This window comes from Cottoperca gobio, chromosome 24, assembly GCF_900634415.1.
Source record: "Cottoperca gobio chromosome 24, fCotGob3.1, whole genome shotgun sequence".
Taxonomy (NCBI): domain Eukaryota; kingdom Metazoa; phylum Chordata; class Actinopteri; order Perciformes; family Bovichtidae; genus Cottoperca; species Cottoperca gobio.
Genome location: NC_041378.1, coordinates 14603685 through 14620735, shown reverse-complemented (window position 1 = coordinate 14620735; position 17051 = coordinate 14603685). Strand labels below are relative to the sequence as shown.

The 17051-nt window shown below is 39.3% G+C and overlaps 1 protein-coding gene across 3 annotated transcripts; it reads right to left on the bottom strand.

Moving 5' to 3' along the window:
* Nucleotides 1-1436: 1436 nt before the first annotated feature.
* hmgn3 (high mobility group nucleosomal binding domain 3) lies at nt 1437-8915 on the bottom strand. Of its 3 annotated transcripts, XM_029425759.1 has the most exons (8): nt 8741-8915; nt 6854-6904; nt 6433-6462; nt 4708-4758; nt 3968-4066; nt 3690-3789; nt 3311-3388; nt 1437-2199 (listed from the first exon to the last, which is right to left on the bottom strand). In XM_029425759.1, the coding sequence occupies exons 1-7, from the start codon at nt 8753-8755 to the stop codon at nt 3354-3356; spliced, it is 381 nt and encodes a 126-aa protein (XP_029281619.1). In that variant the 5' UTR covers nt 8756-8915; the 3' UTR covers nt 1437-2199; nt 3311-3353. The 3 variants fall into 3 exon arrangements, with proteins under 3 accessions (XP_029281619.1, XP_029281620.1, XP_029281621.1); XM_029425760.1 differs by lacking the exon at nt 6433-6462; XM_029425761.1 differs by lacking the exons at nt 3311-3388; nt 3690-3789.
* Between the last annotated feature and the right edge of the window lie 8136 nt (nt 8916-17051).

Sequence of the window (17051 nt, the reverse complement as noted above, 5' to 3'; positions counted from 1 at the left end):
CCTTTTGCATCGTAAGTTACAGCAGCTATGAGCCGTGCTTGTGCTGCTGTTGTAGCTTTTCCAAGAGCTTTGAAGGATGTGTTCTGTGTTGTATTCCACTACTTAGAAGATTTTTATTGGAAGCATTTGGGCAAATATCTTGACATTTATACAAAATAGGGAACTACTGAAATTATTTCACTAATTCCCATAAATTATGTTAAATAAAAAAGATAGAAAGGAAGAGAGAGGAAAAAGAAAAAGGGGTGATGAATTCGTCACATGCCAGCACGTGTCATTTTTGAGTTTGAGTTCAATTTGTGTGTACTTCAAAAAATAGGAATATAGGGTGGCCATCTATTTTTTTTTGAAATGCTTCAGTTGATCATTCAAAATAAATTCTCTGTAGATAATGTAATGTGTCAGTTAGTTCTATGATCCACAGCTTCACTGGAGGGACTTTCCAGAATTTCAGTATGAATATTTTTTGCTGCTATTATATACTTTACTTACTTTTGAATCTGGCTGCAGGATTTTCAGTATATTGGAGATGTTCAATATTTCAGTCCAAAGGCGTTCTATTTTGGGGGGGGGGGGGGGAGTACAAAACTGTGATTTAAAGTGACTTCTTGGAACTGACATTTGTCGCAGAGGAGAAACATTGGGGAAATCATATTTCTCTGTCATTTTGTTCTTGTAGCTACTGAGGTCTACAAGGTTGTACCTGTGTAGCCTCACGCTGGACTCAGTGGTTTGGTTTAAAAGGTCACCCTAGTGGAGGATTTTCCACTTAGAACAAACAATCCTTTCAAAATAATATTTTCATGTATTCGGCACACATAACTAAAGCTGTTACGTTTATTAAAAGAGGCCTCATATTGTTTGCCCTGGCTCCTAATAATAAATTTTTAAATATGGTATTCAGACATCACTCCACAACCCCACATGTTATAAAAAAGGGGACTGGTTCATATTATTGGTCCACTAATTTGAGTGACAGTTTGTCTCTAAATGAAGAGAGCATACAGTATTGTCGGTCCTCGCAAATGCTGACCTTTCACTTCCTGACACAGCAGTTGTATTTAACAGAGCCACATGCCCCTGGTGACCTCACACACACACACACACACACACACACACACACACAAAGAAATACACAGGCACACAGCACAGGCTTTGTATTGGTTTAAAAAGTAATTCTAAACATGAACACAGTGAAAAGGAGCACACGAACACAAGCAGGACACTTACATGCATACAGTGTTGTCTCATAGAGCTTTACCCATATCACCTGAGTTTTCCGAAATACAAAACGGCAGCATACGTGAAGGCACACTGACTACAACATAGTCTTGCTGTTCAGCAAGAGAAAATATAAATGCAATGCACAATATATAGAATTCTTCACACATACGGCAATAAGACAACAGACACAGAAAAACACAAAAACTGCAACGTGACATCAACTTTTTCTTTTATTTCAAAATAGTTTCCCAACAGGATGAAAATCAGAAGAGCCCAGAGGGTCCAAAGCCAATAGAGCCGTCTAGAACAGAAGCACCACTCATTATTGCTATGTCACTCTGCTGCAGGACAAGGCGATCAGGGGGGGAGGGAGGGGGGGAACGAAAAAGAAAGGGGGGGAAATAAAATCAAACAGAGACCCACAAACACATTCACTGCAACACACACATACAAAAGGAGCTATGTGAAACATATTGGTGGTGATTTAAGAAACTAACTTTAAAAAAAGAAAAGCTGCAGATGTTCTCCATGGCGACTATGAACCTGGTTACTTGTAGCTCTGCATCTAAACTGCTGATCCACCAATCCTCACCTCTACCATAGTGATATGGAAGGGGGGGGGGGATAATCAGAGTGGCAATAATAATAATGACTTCAACTATAGGCAAGAACATCTGCAGCTGTCTGATAAAAAACACTTCATTCCGTCTTTTAGTTTCTCAGATTGGAGGAGGGAGGAGAATCGAGCAAACACATACTGTTAGGTAGGGGAGCTGAAAGGAGTGAGAACATTATGGGATGGGGCTGCTGGTTGTCCGTCTCTACTATCACAAGTCTAAAAAAAAATCAGCATGGTACAAAAATTGTCAGTAAAAAAAGATGCTTTGCTGCCATGGTGTCAGAGGGGACGAGTTGGTGGACGCGCCCGTGTCTTTACGCCTTCTCCTCAGTCGCCTCCTCCGCTGCTTCAGTTACCTGGAGGGAAGAAGACAGGAAAGAGTAACACAACGATGCAGGTGTTACCAGTCTCTCGCCACAGGTAGGTTCTGATGCAGACTGGAATTGACTAGCCTCAAAGGGCAACCAACCAACCAGCTAACCAAATTGTTTTGTTACCTTTTTGTTTTGTTTCAATTCACAATGCTACCACATATTTAAAAATGTGACCTTCATTTGGGAGAATGTACGTTTCCCCCGAAACGTAATTGAGGATAAAGTTTAGTTGTATGGGAACTTCATTTTTAGACAGGGTTGGTAAGATACATGAGAAGCTAGAGCCAAGAGGTAGCTGCATAGCTTAGCATAAAGACTTGTAACAGGTTGAAACAGCGAGCCTGGCTCTGTATTTAAGGTAAAAAAACAAGCGTACAAAAGAAGAAAACGTTACAACATTGTGCAGCCCTAGTATTGATCCTCTCATCTAACCAAATAATGTTGATTTATTCCTTTTTTGTATGATTTAGAAATTGTATTGGCCTATTTATTTTCTTAAACATACTCAGAGTTTAGGTTTAGATGTAATATTTACAGAACAGCTGTATATTTTGTACTTGACCCGGGGATTTGTTCCAAGAAGCTTATCCTGTTATCAGGATTACCTACCACCTTCAAATATGGAGCATGGACTGTAGTCAACGTACTGTTTGTTGTGGCAGGTAGTTTTGCATTTATGTGTTGAGTTTTTTAAATGTCCAACTCTGGAAATTTAATTTTGTTTAATCAATTGTCATTGGGACTTTGGGAAGTAGTTTCAATAACATGGATAATGTGGATAATCAGAGGGTAACTGGAACTTTGTTTCTGCTATATGTTTTAAAATGTTTTTTTTAATGCTGTGAGCAGCACAAACACAAATCCATTTACCTTTATTGTTTGGGATGTCAGACATGGATCTTCAAACCTCAGCAAATAAAACCAAAACCATCACAAGTTGCGAAAGTTAAAATGTGACCACTTAGCATAATTTGATGATTGATCCGACTTCAAACTGTTAGCTCACATGATTATCAGTGAATGTTCATGATATTTGTACCTTCATAGCTAAGATTTGTTTAAAAAAACTAAATTGCTCTGAAAAGCTACTCACTGAAACGCATAACTCCTTTAGTATATGCTGGTATCATCTCCTCTTATTTCCTCTGCCTCCTCTGGTGGAGCCGGCTGTCTATGAACACAGTGAGCCACATTTTACATCACAGCTGTATGAGCGGCAAACCTTCCTGCTCGAAGAAAAAGTTGTCCTTGGCCCACTTCACTGCACACAGCGGCCAAAATGCCACACATACTCACTTCTCTTCTTCACTCTCCTACAGTTTCTTTCATTAGCTCTCTCAGACACACCACAGCACTCCAAAGCACACTGTTGTTGTAAATGTTTGCTAATTAGCATACCATTTCTTAATAAGTAATAGGTTAGTGTCCAAACACGCACTTCAAAAGATGGAATTAGAAACACTCGACCATACCCTTAACTCTGACTGTCTCACTCTGCCCTCTCACTGACATCAAGGAGGGAGCCGTGCATCTGATGGAAGACACACTGACAGACGGACGAGACACGTAGATCTGTGTGCGTGTGTGTGTGTGAGGTTTTGCAGTGGAGGAATATAGGTGTAATGTGTATGTGTTCATGTTAATACACAAGTTGACAAAAATAAAGATTGTTATTTTCTCGTCTGTCTGTGACTAAAAATGTTCTTCTTTCATCAACTTTTTTTTTCTTTCCTATGTTCCCTCCTCATACCTCATTAGTCTTGGTATCTCCATTCTGGGCAGGTCCGTCATCCCTCTTACCCTTAGCTCCGCCTTTCTTTGCCCTTGCCCCCTTATCGTCTGCCACCTTCTGCATGGAAGAAAGGAGAAAACACATGCAGTAGTCTGCTCCTTATTTACAAATATCCAAAAAGAATGCACATAAAAAAAATAAAAACAACAATCATTTAATTAAAGGGGGACAAATATTAACCGAAAAGGTGTAGGCTTAAGTTTAAGATTGTTATGCCTACCCTTTTTACATAGCATATTCTAATTGGCAACCCTTTCACTACTAGGTTTAGGCTATACCAAAAAAGGTTCCTCAGTTTTATATATGTTTACTACTTTTTTTTATTACTTGCATAGTGAAAATATGTCCAATGTGTGGGGCTTATTTGCTAATTTTCACCAAAAACAACTAACAATAAATACAACATTATTATAATGTGTTAACAATACTTTATTTTTCAAATAAATAGCAATTCATTCCTGGGTTTTTTAAGGGGGCAAAATAACGAGCCCTGGATACTGTATGTGTAGCTGCAAAGTGTGTTCGCATGTGAGGATCTCTGTGTGAGTGTTTCTGTGTTTTCCACATCCAGCAGCCTTGGTCACGCACAAAAACCAGCAGTGAAGAGCAACCAAGTGCTTCAGACTGTTGCAAATTCATGGGGATATAAATAAATCATTGTAGGCGTAGTTGTGTGTGTTTGTATGTGTGTACTTTACCTTGACGATGGCCTTCTTGGGCTTGGCCTCAGGCTTGGCTGGAGCAGGTTTCTACAAATTAAGCAGAATTCAGTTAGGACTGCCTAGGGTCCCTCCTCTTTACAGTTACAGAGCCATATCTATACGGTTTAATATCCTGTCGCTTTAGCTATAAGAGCTGCTTAGAAAAGCCATTAGGACTAACACAGAACACATGGAGGCTGTACTGGCTCCCACTGTAGATGTTAATAATATTCAAGCAACATATTCCTAAGTAATGGGATCTGAGAATATTCCTGTGCTAAGTAGTTTTAAATATCTCCCTTTTCTCAAAGGGAACTGACCTCAGACCACACAATGACTTTATCAAATGAGGGTTCAAATTCTTGCCACTCTGTGAGAAAGTTTGCTGCAGAGTTTTTCCAGGCCGCTGAGTGTCGACCACGTTACCCTGAAGCCACACTGCTGTGACAAAATCATGTGATTCTTTCTCAGAATAAAAAAATCTGTTTTTCTTTACAAATCACTGACATTCTGCACATGAGACAATAAATGAAAGACATGAATTCTTCCTACGCTGGGGAAAGCGACTTGTACTTATTTAATTACATGTAGGAAATTGCCTACACCTCCAAGTCCAAATAGCAACATAGCAGTGCTGGTTTACTGCCAAAAAGAGTCACATTTTATTTTATGAAAATTCAAAGACAAGGAAATATCAGATCAGGAAAGATGCAAAAATGTACAGCCGGCATGTTTACATCGTCACATCAAAAGCTTAAAGGAGTAGTTTGGCAATTTTGGGAATATATTTATTCTCTTTCTTCTTCATACCACTCTCATATCTGTATGATAAACATGCAGCTACAGAGATGCTTAGCTTAGCATAGAACATGGAAACAGCTAGCCCAGTGACAGAAATAGTCCCCCTTAAAATGGCAATTTTTCGCTTTTACACTTTGATTTTAGAACAGATTAAACTAATGAGATATAATGTGTTAATTATTAAACTTTAGAGGTGCTAGTAGTTGTTGTTTTTTGCCTTTGGACAGAGCCAGACATGCTGGTTTTCCCCTGTTTCCAGACGTTATGCTAAGCTAAGCTAACTAGCTGCTAGCTGCATAATAAGCACATTTCCCAAAATGTCAAACTATTCCTTTAAAGTGCACATGCAAGGACTCAATACAGATGTGTTCAGCATGCAAAGTACAACACAGATAAAAACGCATGGCCTGTATGGCAGAGCTGCATGATCACATACAAATGATAGCCCAATGAATCATTTGCTACATAATATTATTACTACCAACATCCTTAGTTTTACTAGGATTTGGGGAACAAATTGAGCATCTTGCATTTTCAATGAATAGTTTTGGTTACTGTTGAGTCAATTTTAGTAGGATAACTAATAAAAGAATAAAATGCTTTGTTATTACTGATACAACAATATTCTAAACTAATTTAATGTTACTTTTCAATCATGCAGCCCTACACATCAACAAGGTGTTGCAACAGACCGGACTGAGAATGGACAAAGACAACAGAGAAAAGACACCAAGTCAGACAAAATCCTCAGCGAGCATGTTTATGGAATTTGTAAAATTGCCCTGATCAAATCCATAAACTGTGTGAGAACTTTACTCTGAGCCTTGGTAATATATGACATTTACTATCCCACAGGAGGCAGGGAGAGGAAGGAGAGGACAGTGAGAGAGGTGAAGACAGGAAGGGGAGAACAAAACTTACCGCTAGCAATCTCTCTGACCTTCTGGTGGGCTACCGGAGCAAGGGATGATCAATGATCAATGAGAGAGAGAGAGAGAGAGAGAGAGAGAGAGAGAGAGAGAGAGAGAGAGAGAGAGAGAGAGAGAGAGAGAGAGAGAGAGAGAGAGAGAGAGAGAGAGAGAGAGAGAGAGAGACAGAGAGACAGAGACAGAGACAGAGACAGAAGAGAGAGACAGAGCGGGAGTGACAGAGAGAGAGACAGATATCAGTTGTACCTTTGCGGGCTGATCTTAAGTGCCTGGTGACTGCTACAAGTGTCAATCATTAACCTGTCATGTGTCTCACTCACACACACTCTTTCTCTTAGTCTAAAAAAAAAAACCACACAACCAAAACACAGCACACCCACACACAGCACACAAACACGCCCATAAACATTTACCTCTTGCTTTGTGACTTTGGAGGCCTCCTTGCCCTCAGGACCCTCTGGAGACTGTCGGACGTGCAACAAGGAAAGCAGAGACTGTTAACATGGTAAATGCTCATACGGCTTATACAGTTAAACATTTTGGATATATATATATTTTTTTAAATATATTTTTAATAAATAAATATCATAAGAATTAGATGTGTGTATGAAGTGTATCCTCTCTGTGGAGTAATACAAGGAGCCAGGATGAGTTATAAACACAAATAATGCAAATTATTAAGCAGAATAGCTTTTTTTAAAGTTGGCGGTGCTGCAGGATCCTTTTTCTATAGAGAAACGGCCTACTTACATTTATTAAAAATTATGTAATAAAATGTGTACCTAGAGCTGAAAATAGTAATAAAATAGTTAATACTCCATCAACAGCTTCACTTTCTCTTTTGTGAATATTTGCTGGATTTCTTAAATAAAAAAGAAGATAATCTGCAGATAAATCGATACGGACATTAATCGTACAACTCTAGTTTTGTATGACACAAAACATAGTTACAAAGTCCGGTGCATATAATTAAAAAAAAAAAGTTTGTCCCCCACTGATTTACTAACCTACAGTCAGGTAACCTTTTATAATATTGTATTCATATATTAAAAAATGTAATACAGTTGTGCACAAAATAAAGACTTCTAATAATCATACATTTCTTACATTTAATAATTTTAATTTACTTTTCTATTTTCTGAATTCATTTCAAGTTTGTATTTCAAGTTTGTATTGGTTTTAAAATAATACAGACAAACTGTGATGTTTCATATCATTAAACCCTAATTTTAATCTAAATCCAAAATTATGTTATTAATTTATACGAGTACGTATTTGTTTTTCATATTATCGGATGAGGATATGTGATCTCTCTGGGGATTATCATTTCAATGGAGGCATCTTGCTTACATGTCAGGCTGAGCTCCCCAAAGAATAATGAAGTGTAAACATTGATATTGACTTACAACACACCGTGTTAGCCTACATTTAGATGATCATATTATGAACATGGTATACGCTCAGGCTGCAGGCAGGTGAGGACAAAGGAGAGCCCACCTCCACCATGGAAATGTTTTTTTTGGTTAAACCCGCAGGTTGGCAATCGCATCATTTGCATGTGGGCGACCTCCGCCCCTAGAGGCCCCCCATTCTCTGTCCTCAAAGGCAAATCGGTGCAGACAATGGCAGTTTTTTAGATGGCAGAAAAGCCAATTTCCATGTATGCACTGATACAATGCACTGGAGCTCGTCGAGCAATGCTGTTTGGATAGTGTCACGGCCTCTTTAACGCAGCAGCAATTGTCCCTGATCCCCTCTTTATTTAGTCCTTTCTCTGCATCTGGATTTGGGTTTGTTCACTCGGCTGGGCGCCTACCATTCATCACCAACGGAAAACCAAAATGAGACAAGGAGGTGATGATCTTTTTTTCCAATGTTAGATTACACATTCAGAATCAATAAGTCTCATATATGCTTGAAACGCTCCTACATTTTTATCATCACGCACGTCTCCTACGGGATTTACGCATCCATCCATCCGGCAGGTCCGACTGACATTCACCAGTGCGCACAGTGGACAGGGAAGTGGCAAATAAAACGACCACAAGAACGGCCATTGACATGAACGCAGGGACATGTATACTGTTTAGAGAAAAAATATCATAACAGCATATCACATATACACGCAAAGACGCGTTAAATACACCTGAAAAGATTTCGGACGAAAAGACGCTTCCTCAAACTTTGGCATCACCTCACCTGCCTCAACGTTGCACAGAAATCACGCACCGCAATTTTCCTCAAATGCAAGAGCGGAAAAACTACAGTGAAGTGAGCTGGATGGCACACATGACACTCACCTTTCTCTTCGGCATTTTGCGCGTAAATTATTCTCCACCAAGCACGGAAAAATAAAAGGTCAAACCCGAAGGTCCAGTAGAGGCGAATTTGAACTACCTCGAAATACAGGATCAATATCTAAGCACCTTCGATCATATGTTGATTATATGCACTCCCGAAAACTCTATACCTCCCACAACGATTGGCCAGAGGAGTCAAAACCCGCTCCTGTGCTGACTCCTGATTGGCTATTCCCCACTCTATGTAAATAAGAGGCTCGCGGACATTGGCCGGAATTTATTAGAGGGTGTCTGTTATTGGCTACGCGCTCATTGTGCGCAGATCCCACCAGACGGCAATGGCTGAGAGGGAAAGTGGAGACAGGCCAATAATAGCAGAGCCAACTCTCGGTGGATCTGGGTAATGTAGGATGAGAGAGCGATAGAGAATGTTGTAAATAAAACACAAAGGACCAGAAAAACAGTCACAATGGCACAATGTCTGCTATAGAGGAGCTCCTGAAAATCTGGAGGGCATTGTGTCTTGTAGGGTTTCCAATGCTGTAAAGAGCTAGAGTAATCATGCAGCACGTTTTTGTACAACAAATAGCCCATCACTGCAGAGGCACCTGTCCCTGTAGGAACATGATACTAGTAACACAATACAATGGATAAGGTCCCTTTAAATGCACAATCACAGACATATTCGACCATTGAGTGATTTATTTCATCATAAGGACTTCTTTTTTTCATGTGTTGGTCTTTATAGCACCCAAATGATCCAGCAGAGTCAGAGTAAAATGAACCTAAAAACTACAAAGAACACCATGAAAGACCCAAAGCTATTGGACCAGGGTATGCCATATTGTGTTAATATGTATGATGTATCTTGGTATATAATTATAATTGTCCTTCACATAACTAACACATTACATTTCTTAAATCGTGGCAAGAAATTTTACAAAGGTACATTTCAAAATAAAGAGATAGGTTTAGTCTTTGAAATTAAACTAGCATGTGTAAATACTATGATACTGATTCAACATTTCCTCTCTTGATACACATTCAGACACCTTCCGGGCATCTGCTGATACCGAGAGATGAAGACAATGTAACTGCTTTCATGTGGATTGGTCACATCATGGCTGATGCTTGATCCACCAAATAAGTCAAGGATAAGAAAAGACAGAGAAGCCAAGGTTCCGACAGGCAACCCACTGATGGCTATTACCTCCACCAAGGAGGTTATGTTTTCGGCTTGGTTTGTTTGTTTTGCTGATTGTCTGGAGGATTATGGAAAAAACACTGGCCCAATTTTCATGATACTTGGTGGAAGGACGAAGCATTGGCCAGGGAAAAACCCATCATTTTGTAGCGGATCCGACTCATGGGGTGGATACACAAATTATTTTTGACTTTCGTTAACATGGCGACAGAGGGCATTTGGCTCTGCGCTCTCGTGCCCGTTAGTTATGATATGTCTCTGTCTTAAGGGGACACTTCCAGGCTAAAGGTTTTCCCCTAATGTTACAGCACAACTTCTAGTAGATCCTAGTGTCCCCTTTCAGGGCCAGAAACAGTCCAACACCTGGGTGCACATGTCAATCTGTTTATACTAAATGAACTGCCTGGATACAAATACATGTTCACACTATTGTCTGCGCGAGAGTCCATGTATTCATACTTTTTGGGACGCAGATTGACAGAGTCTCCCACATGGACTCTCAGGTACATGGGAATAAATTCAAATGAAATTTCATGGACCCTCACAGCCAGAGGAAGGTATACATTTTAGTCAGCCGAAGTAACTCTTTGGTTAACCAAAGGTAATTAAAGTTCTGATCTGGTAGGTGGCCTCTGTTTGTCACAAGGTCCACTCAGAATGGCCCCAGAGTCCCAAAGGTACTTCTCTGGGCAGCACAAGTGACTCTCTCAGCGCTATTGTCACTCTGTTGTGACTTTAAGGCAAACATCCTAAACATAATCCTAATCCTAACCCTGTATTGCACAGGCGTCTGTGTTTTATCTTGCCCCAGTGCCTTAACAAGTTTGTGCACACCACTGCTCATATTTATTGCTTCAGTCGACCCACATAATTTAATCACAGGATACAGAATCTCTGTCTGTTAAAACAGTTACTCAATAGATGTTAGAGACTGAAGAGTGTAATTGTGTTTTCAGAATCTTTTTTGCTGTAGTTTAAATCAGATTGAATGGCCATAAAAAAATACCAAAAAAGACCTTTGCGATGTATCCGAGCCCATTGTGATGCCTCTCAACCAATGTTTCACTTTCAGAGGGGACAAAGAATTCAGGAATTTTTGCTTGAAAAATGATGATTCAATTAATTAACAGTTGCAGATGAATTTTCTGTTAATTTACTAATCAATTAACCGACTAATTGTTTCTGCTCTACTCGAAAACAGGCCATTATTTCCTGTAAAGGTGTTTTACAGTAAACTAAATTAGAAATTCTAGATACTTCTTGTGATATCACAGATAACTGCTGCCACAGCATATTCTTTATTTAATCTAAAAGTTTTAAACACATGTTCAAACTCTGTAAATAACTAGAAATGTGTGCTTTGCTATTTAGGAATAATAATAATAATAATAATAATAATAATAATAATCTGTGAATACTGTAGCATTGAAATTCTACCAACTTTGCAACAGTAATAATCTAGAACCTCTTCTATAAAACAATGGCCATCGACATACGATACAATGTACACCTGAAGCACACCATTTTAAACATAGAAGGCCAAAACACATTCTAAATCAACAAAGAAATCAACAAAAGCAACCTCGACATTCCTGTGTATACACACACACACACACACACACACAAATGTCACAATAGACAGAGCTTTCCTGCCCAAACAAACAAAACCCTTCATGTTAGAAGTTAACCCAGAACACACAGGAGCAGGTAGCTTGACGGCCGCTCCACTGTTCCCACATAGATTCCCACCGTCAGCTAAATGGAAGGGAAAACACAATGAGGAACATGTACATCACATACATACATAAAAGAAAAGGTACAAAAAGAATCTACACTGAAAAGAAATAGTCCCAAAAATGTTATGTTTGAAATGTTATATTCACATCAAGATCACTTTTATTGGCAGAACTGACAATTACTTTTATATTTGTACATTCTCTCGTTTGTAACCTTATTATGGGCATCAGTTGCCTTACCCCCCTGGATGCTTTCCTTTTGTATTGTATCATCATTTTCATTTCATTGTCTACCTAAGACATGTTTTGCCTTGACAGAGTGCTCAGACTTTTTTAAGCAGCCAACAGTTACACAGCAACATGCACAAAGGATCAATGGGAGCTTGGATACTGTGGTGCCTGGTTTGATTAGCTTCACACAATACATAATGGTTTCAAAATAAAGGAATTCAATTATTGAATGTAGACACTTTTGAAAATATGTGCACCAAATCATGTTGTGCCACTGAGGTTTATGAAAATTAATATTCTGTGAATATACTCAAACAAGTCTACAGCCATGCCAGCAGCTCTGTGATGCTGTCCATAGGCACAGCAAAGCTTTGAGCTAGCATGCTAACATTTGCTAATTAGCTCTAAACACAAAGTACAGTTGAGGTTGAAAGAAATGTTATTAGTTTTGCTGGCATTTAGTCAGAAACCAAAGTATCACACACATTAAAATGTTGACCTGATGATGGCGCTAGAGGAAGGAGATTACTGAAGTAATTTTGATTCATACTGTGTGGAAAAGCGACTTACAGTGAACTAACTACAGGGACAGTCTTCCTGGAGCAACTCAGGGTTAAGTACCTTGCTCAGGGGTACAATGGAGGGGTACAATGGTGGCAGCCCTGGTATTGAACTCACAACCATCTGGTGTTCTGTTTGGAAGTCGTACCATTAGGCTATCACCAACCTACAGTATATCTCAAAAGTGAGTACACCCTTTAGATTTTTGCAAATATTCTGTTATATCCTTTCAGGGGATAACATTATCCTACTGAAACTTTGATATAACTTAAAGTAGTCAGTGTGCTGCTTGAATAACAGTATAGATTTATTGTCCTTTGAAAATTACTCAGTACACAGCTGTTAATGTCTAAACAGCTGGCAACAAAAGTGAGTACACCCCATAGTGAACATGTCTAAATTGTGCCCAAAGTGTCAATATTTTGTGTGACCACCATTGTTATCTAGCACTGCTTTAACCCTCCTGGGCATGGAATTCACCAGAGCTGCACAGGTTGCTTCTGGAATCTTCTTCCACTCCTCCACGACGACATCACGGAGCGCACGGATGTTGGACACCTTGCACTCCTCCACCTTCCTCTTGAGGATGCCCCACATGTGCTCAATTGGGTTTAGGTCTGGAGACATACTTGGCCAGTCCATCACCTTAACCTTCAGCTTCTTCAGCAAGGCCGTTGTCATCTTGGAGGTGTGTTTAGGGTCATTATCATGTTGGAAAACTGCCCTACGGCCCAGTTTCCGAAGAGAGGGGATCATGCTCTGCTGCAGGATGTCACAGTATATATTGGAATTCATGTGTCCCTCAATGAAATGCAGCTCCCCAGTGCCGGCAGCACTCATGCAGCCCCAGACCATGATGCTGCCACCACCATGCTTGACTGTAGGCAAAACACATTTGTCTTGGTACTCCTCACCAGGGTGCCGCCACACACGCCGGACACCATCTGACCCAAACAGGTTTATTTTGGTCTCATCAGACCACAGGACATGGTTCCAGTAACTCATGTTCTTGGATTCATTGTCTTCAGCAAACTGTTTGCGGGCTTTCTTATGCATCGGTTTCAGAAGGGGCTTCTGTCTGGGGCGACGGCCATACAAACCGATTTGATGCAGTGTGTGGCGTATGGTCTGGGCACTGACAGGCTGACATCCCACTTCTGCAACCTCTGCAGCAATGCTGGAAGCACTCGCACGTCTATTTTTGGAAACCAATCTCTGGATATGACGCTGAGCACGTGGACTCAACTTCTTTGGTCGACCCTGGCGAGGCCTGTTCCGAGTGGAACCTGTCCTGGAAAACCGCTGTATGATCTTAGCCACTGTGCTGCAACTCATTTTCATGGTGTTGGCAATCTTCTTATAGCCAAGGCCATCTTTGTGAAGCGCAATAATCCTTTTTTTCAGCCGCTCAGAGAGTTCCTTGCCATGAGGTGCCATGTTGTCCAGCATTCAGAGAGAATTGTGCCCAAAACACCAAATTTAACAGCCCTGCTTATCATTTACACCTGAATCCTTGTAACACTAACGAGTCACATGACACCAGGGCGGGAAAACAACATCATTGGGCACAATTAGGACATGTTCACTATGGGGTGTACTCACTTTTGTTGCCAGCTGTTTAGACATTAACAGCTGTGTACTGAGTAATTTTCAAAGGACAATAAATCTATACTGTTATTCAAGCAGCACACTGACTACTTTAAGTTATATCAAATTTTCAGTAGGATAATGTTATCCCCTGAAAGGATATAACAGAATATTTGCAAAAATCTAAAGGGTGTACTCACTTTTGAGATATACTGTATCTACCTATATCTACATCTATATCTATCTATCTATATATACATCTACATCTATCTGTCTGGCAGTGGCTCAGTCAGTAGAGGCTTGGAGCCGTAGGGTTGCTGGTTCAAGTCACTGACCAGACCTAAAAAATGGAGTGTGACTGCTACTTGGAGAGGTCCCAGTTCACCTCCTGCCCTGCCGTGGTGCCCTTGAGCAAGGCACCATACATCCCCCTTCCCCCCTCACTCCCATTGCTCCCTGGGCGCTGTCCTATGAGCTGCCCAATGAGCTGCCCAATGCTCCTAGTACTAGACTCCTGGTACTAGGATGGGTTAAAAGCAGAGAACACATTTCACTGTGTGTGCTCTGCATGTGTAACCATTAAAAAAGGGTTTCATCCCTCCAAATCTTAAAAAATATCTATCTACATCTTTCTATCTATCTATCTATCTATCTATCTATCTATCTATCTATCTATCTATCTATCTATCTATCTATCTATCTATCTATCTATCTATCTATCTATCTCTCTATCTATCTATCAACTGTACATCTACATCTATCTATATCGATATAGATCGAGAGTGTTCCAAATGATTCTTGATAACTCATGAAAGAAACATGTTTGTTATCATACAGTAGGTAAATTAATGACACACTTTTCACTAGTAATTGGCCAAATGTTTTCTTTAATTATTCACCCATCTGTATGTATGATATAATACAAAGAAATAAAAATTCATAATAATAATAATAATCCTTATGTGTATAGAATATTTCATACAAGAAATTGAGCACAAAATGCTTTACAATAAAGGGAAATAGACATAGAATGCCATAATTAATGAAAAATAAGATGGAAAATAAAACACAGTTGATAGAATATAAGAACAAATAAGGATGAAGGATGAAATTTAATATATAGAATGCATAAAATAAAATGGGGTTGAGATGAATATTTTTGTAAGATGAAAACCTAATGTCATGACACCATTGCTCCTGTTTAAGTTTATTTTACACTTCACCTCTGATTACCCAAAAATATTTTGATATTAAAAGTTCAATGAAAGCCGTAATAGACAAACCTATCTCATATCAAAGTCCATTTATCAGCTGTTCTGGAGCCTTCAGATCATAATCCAAATCATTGCATTACAATGTCCATTACATTGTAATTAATAGCAAATAAAGAGAGACTGCATTAGAGTACTGGGCATGAGATATTTCTCTCCACAGACATGGAGGGGCTCGTCTGTAGGCCAGAAATAGTCTCACACTGTCGATGCAGCGTCATGATTGAGATGCCATCTTTATTTTAACAGAATGTGAAGAAGGCCAGACTCTGACCTGAATACTTTTACACAGGACTTGCCTGACACCTTGTGGACAGTGTTCGTCCTTATTGTTGCAGGACGGCTATTGCTTTGCACGTTTCAGCATTATCCTTATGTGACAGAATTAGAGCAACAGTGTCTTTGAAGGCGACTATTTTTAGTCTGGAGCATTATTTGGAGTGCACATTTCTTCTGCCTTCACTTCCTGGAATGTAACACCCTTCACTTTGACAAGTTTCACCACATTTATTAAAATGTTTCATACTGGTATCACAAACTAGAACAACTCCTAAATCCTAAAAGGAATTCATTGGAACCAAACAATGTCATATTAACTTGATGGGAAGGAAACATTTCGGCAAGGGAAAAACTGGCATGGCCATGTACACAGGGGTCTCTTGACCTCTCCCCTCAAGATATCTTTATATGTGAATCCCATGCAGTCTGGGGCAAAAATCATGCAGTTTTTTGCATGCAGTACAAATGTGTTATTTTTTCGCCTATTCTTAAATGGTGTCTTTGAATATTTCTGTATGCTGGAGGCTTTGAATTGCAAACATTGGGTATGTCTGGAATGCTGAGACTCCATCGACCATATCCATATTCATCCAAATAGTAGCCATTTCATTGTAGTGAGACCATGTTTTGAAGCTTGACCTCTGTATAAAATGTTGTGAGCTCTAGGATAATCACAGACTCATGGAACTTTACAATCTCAAACTAAAGACTGAGGGCATTCAGAGGATGTATGGTTTTGCTAGATATATTCACCATTAAGGAGGTTTCTGATCAGTCTCCAGAGCAGAAGTGCTTACCATCCACTTGCCGAAAAATGCAGTTCTTAAAGTAATCTCCAAATGTCAACAGTTTGTTGATACCAAATCACAGCATGATGTTTCTATGGTGCTTCTCAAGGTATTTTGGACCATTTATATCAGGGGTGTCAAACTCATTTTAGTTCTGGGGCCACATACAGCCCAATTTGATCTCAAGTGGGCCGGACCAGTACAATTATAGCATAATAAACAATAAATAATGACAACTCCAAATTATTCCCTTTGTTTTAGTGCAAAATAAAATACATTCTTAAATTGTTAATTAACTATTTCTTTTACAAAACATTATGTATGAACAACCTAACATTTCTTAAGAAACATAAGTGCAATTTCAACAATATTATGCGTCAGTTTATCATTTACACATGTGCATTACAACTTACAGATCATAGTGTATCTACAAAGGCACAAAACATTTAGTGTAAACATTTGAAATAGCAGTTGCTTTTATTGAACAATTATAGTTAATGTCTTCGCTGTAATATTTACACTTTGCAAAGTCATATGTTTGACACCCCTGATTTATATAAATTCTCGAGTGGTAAGAAATGGTTACATTTAGCACCAAATCTGTGTAACAAATGGCATCAACCTAAAGATGTGCTGCAACAATTAATGAGACAT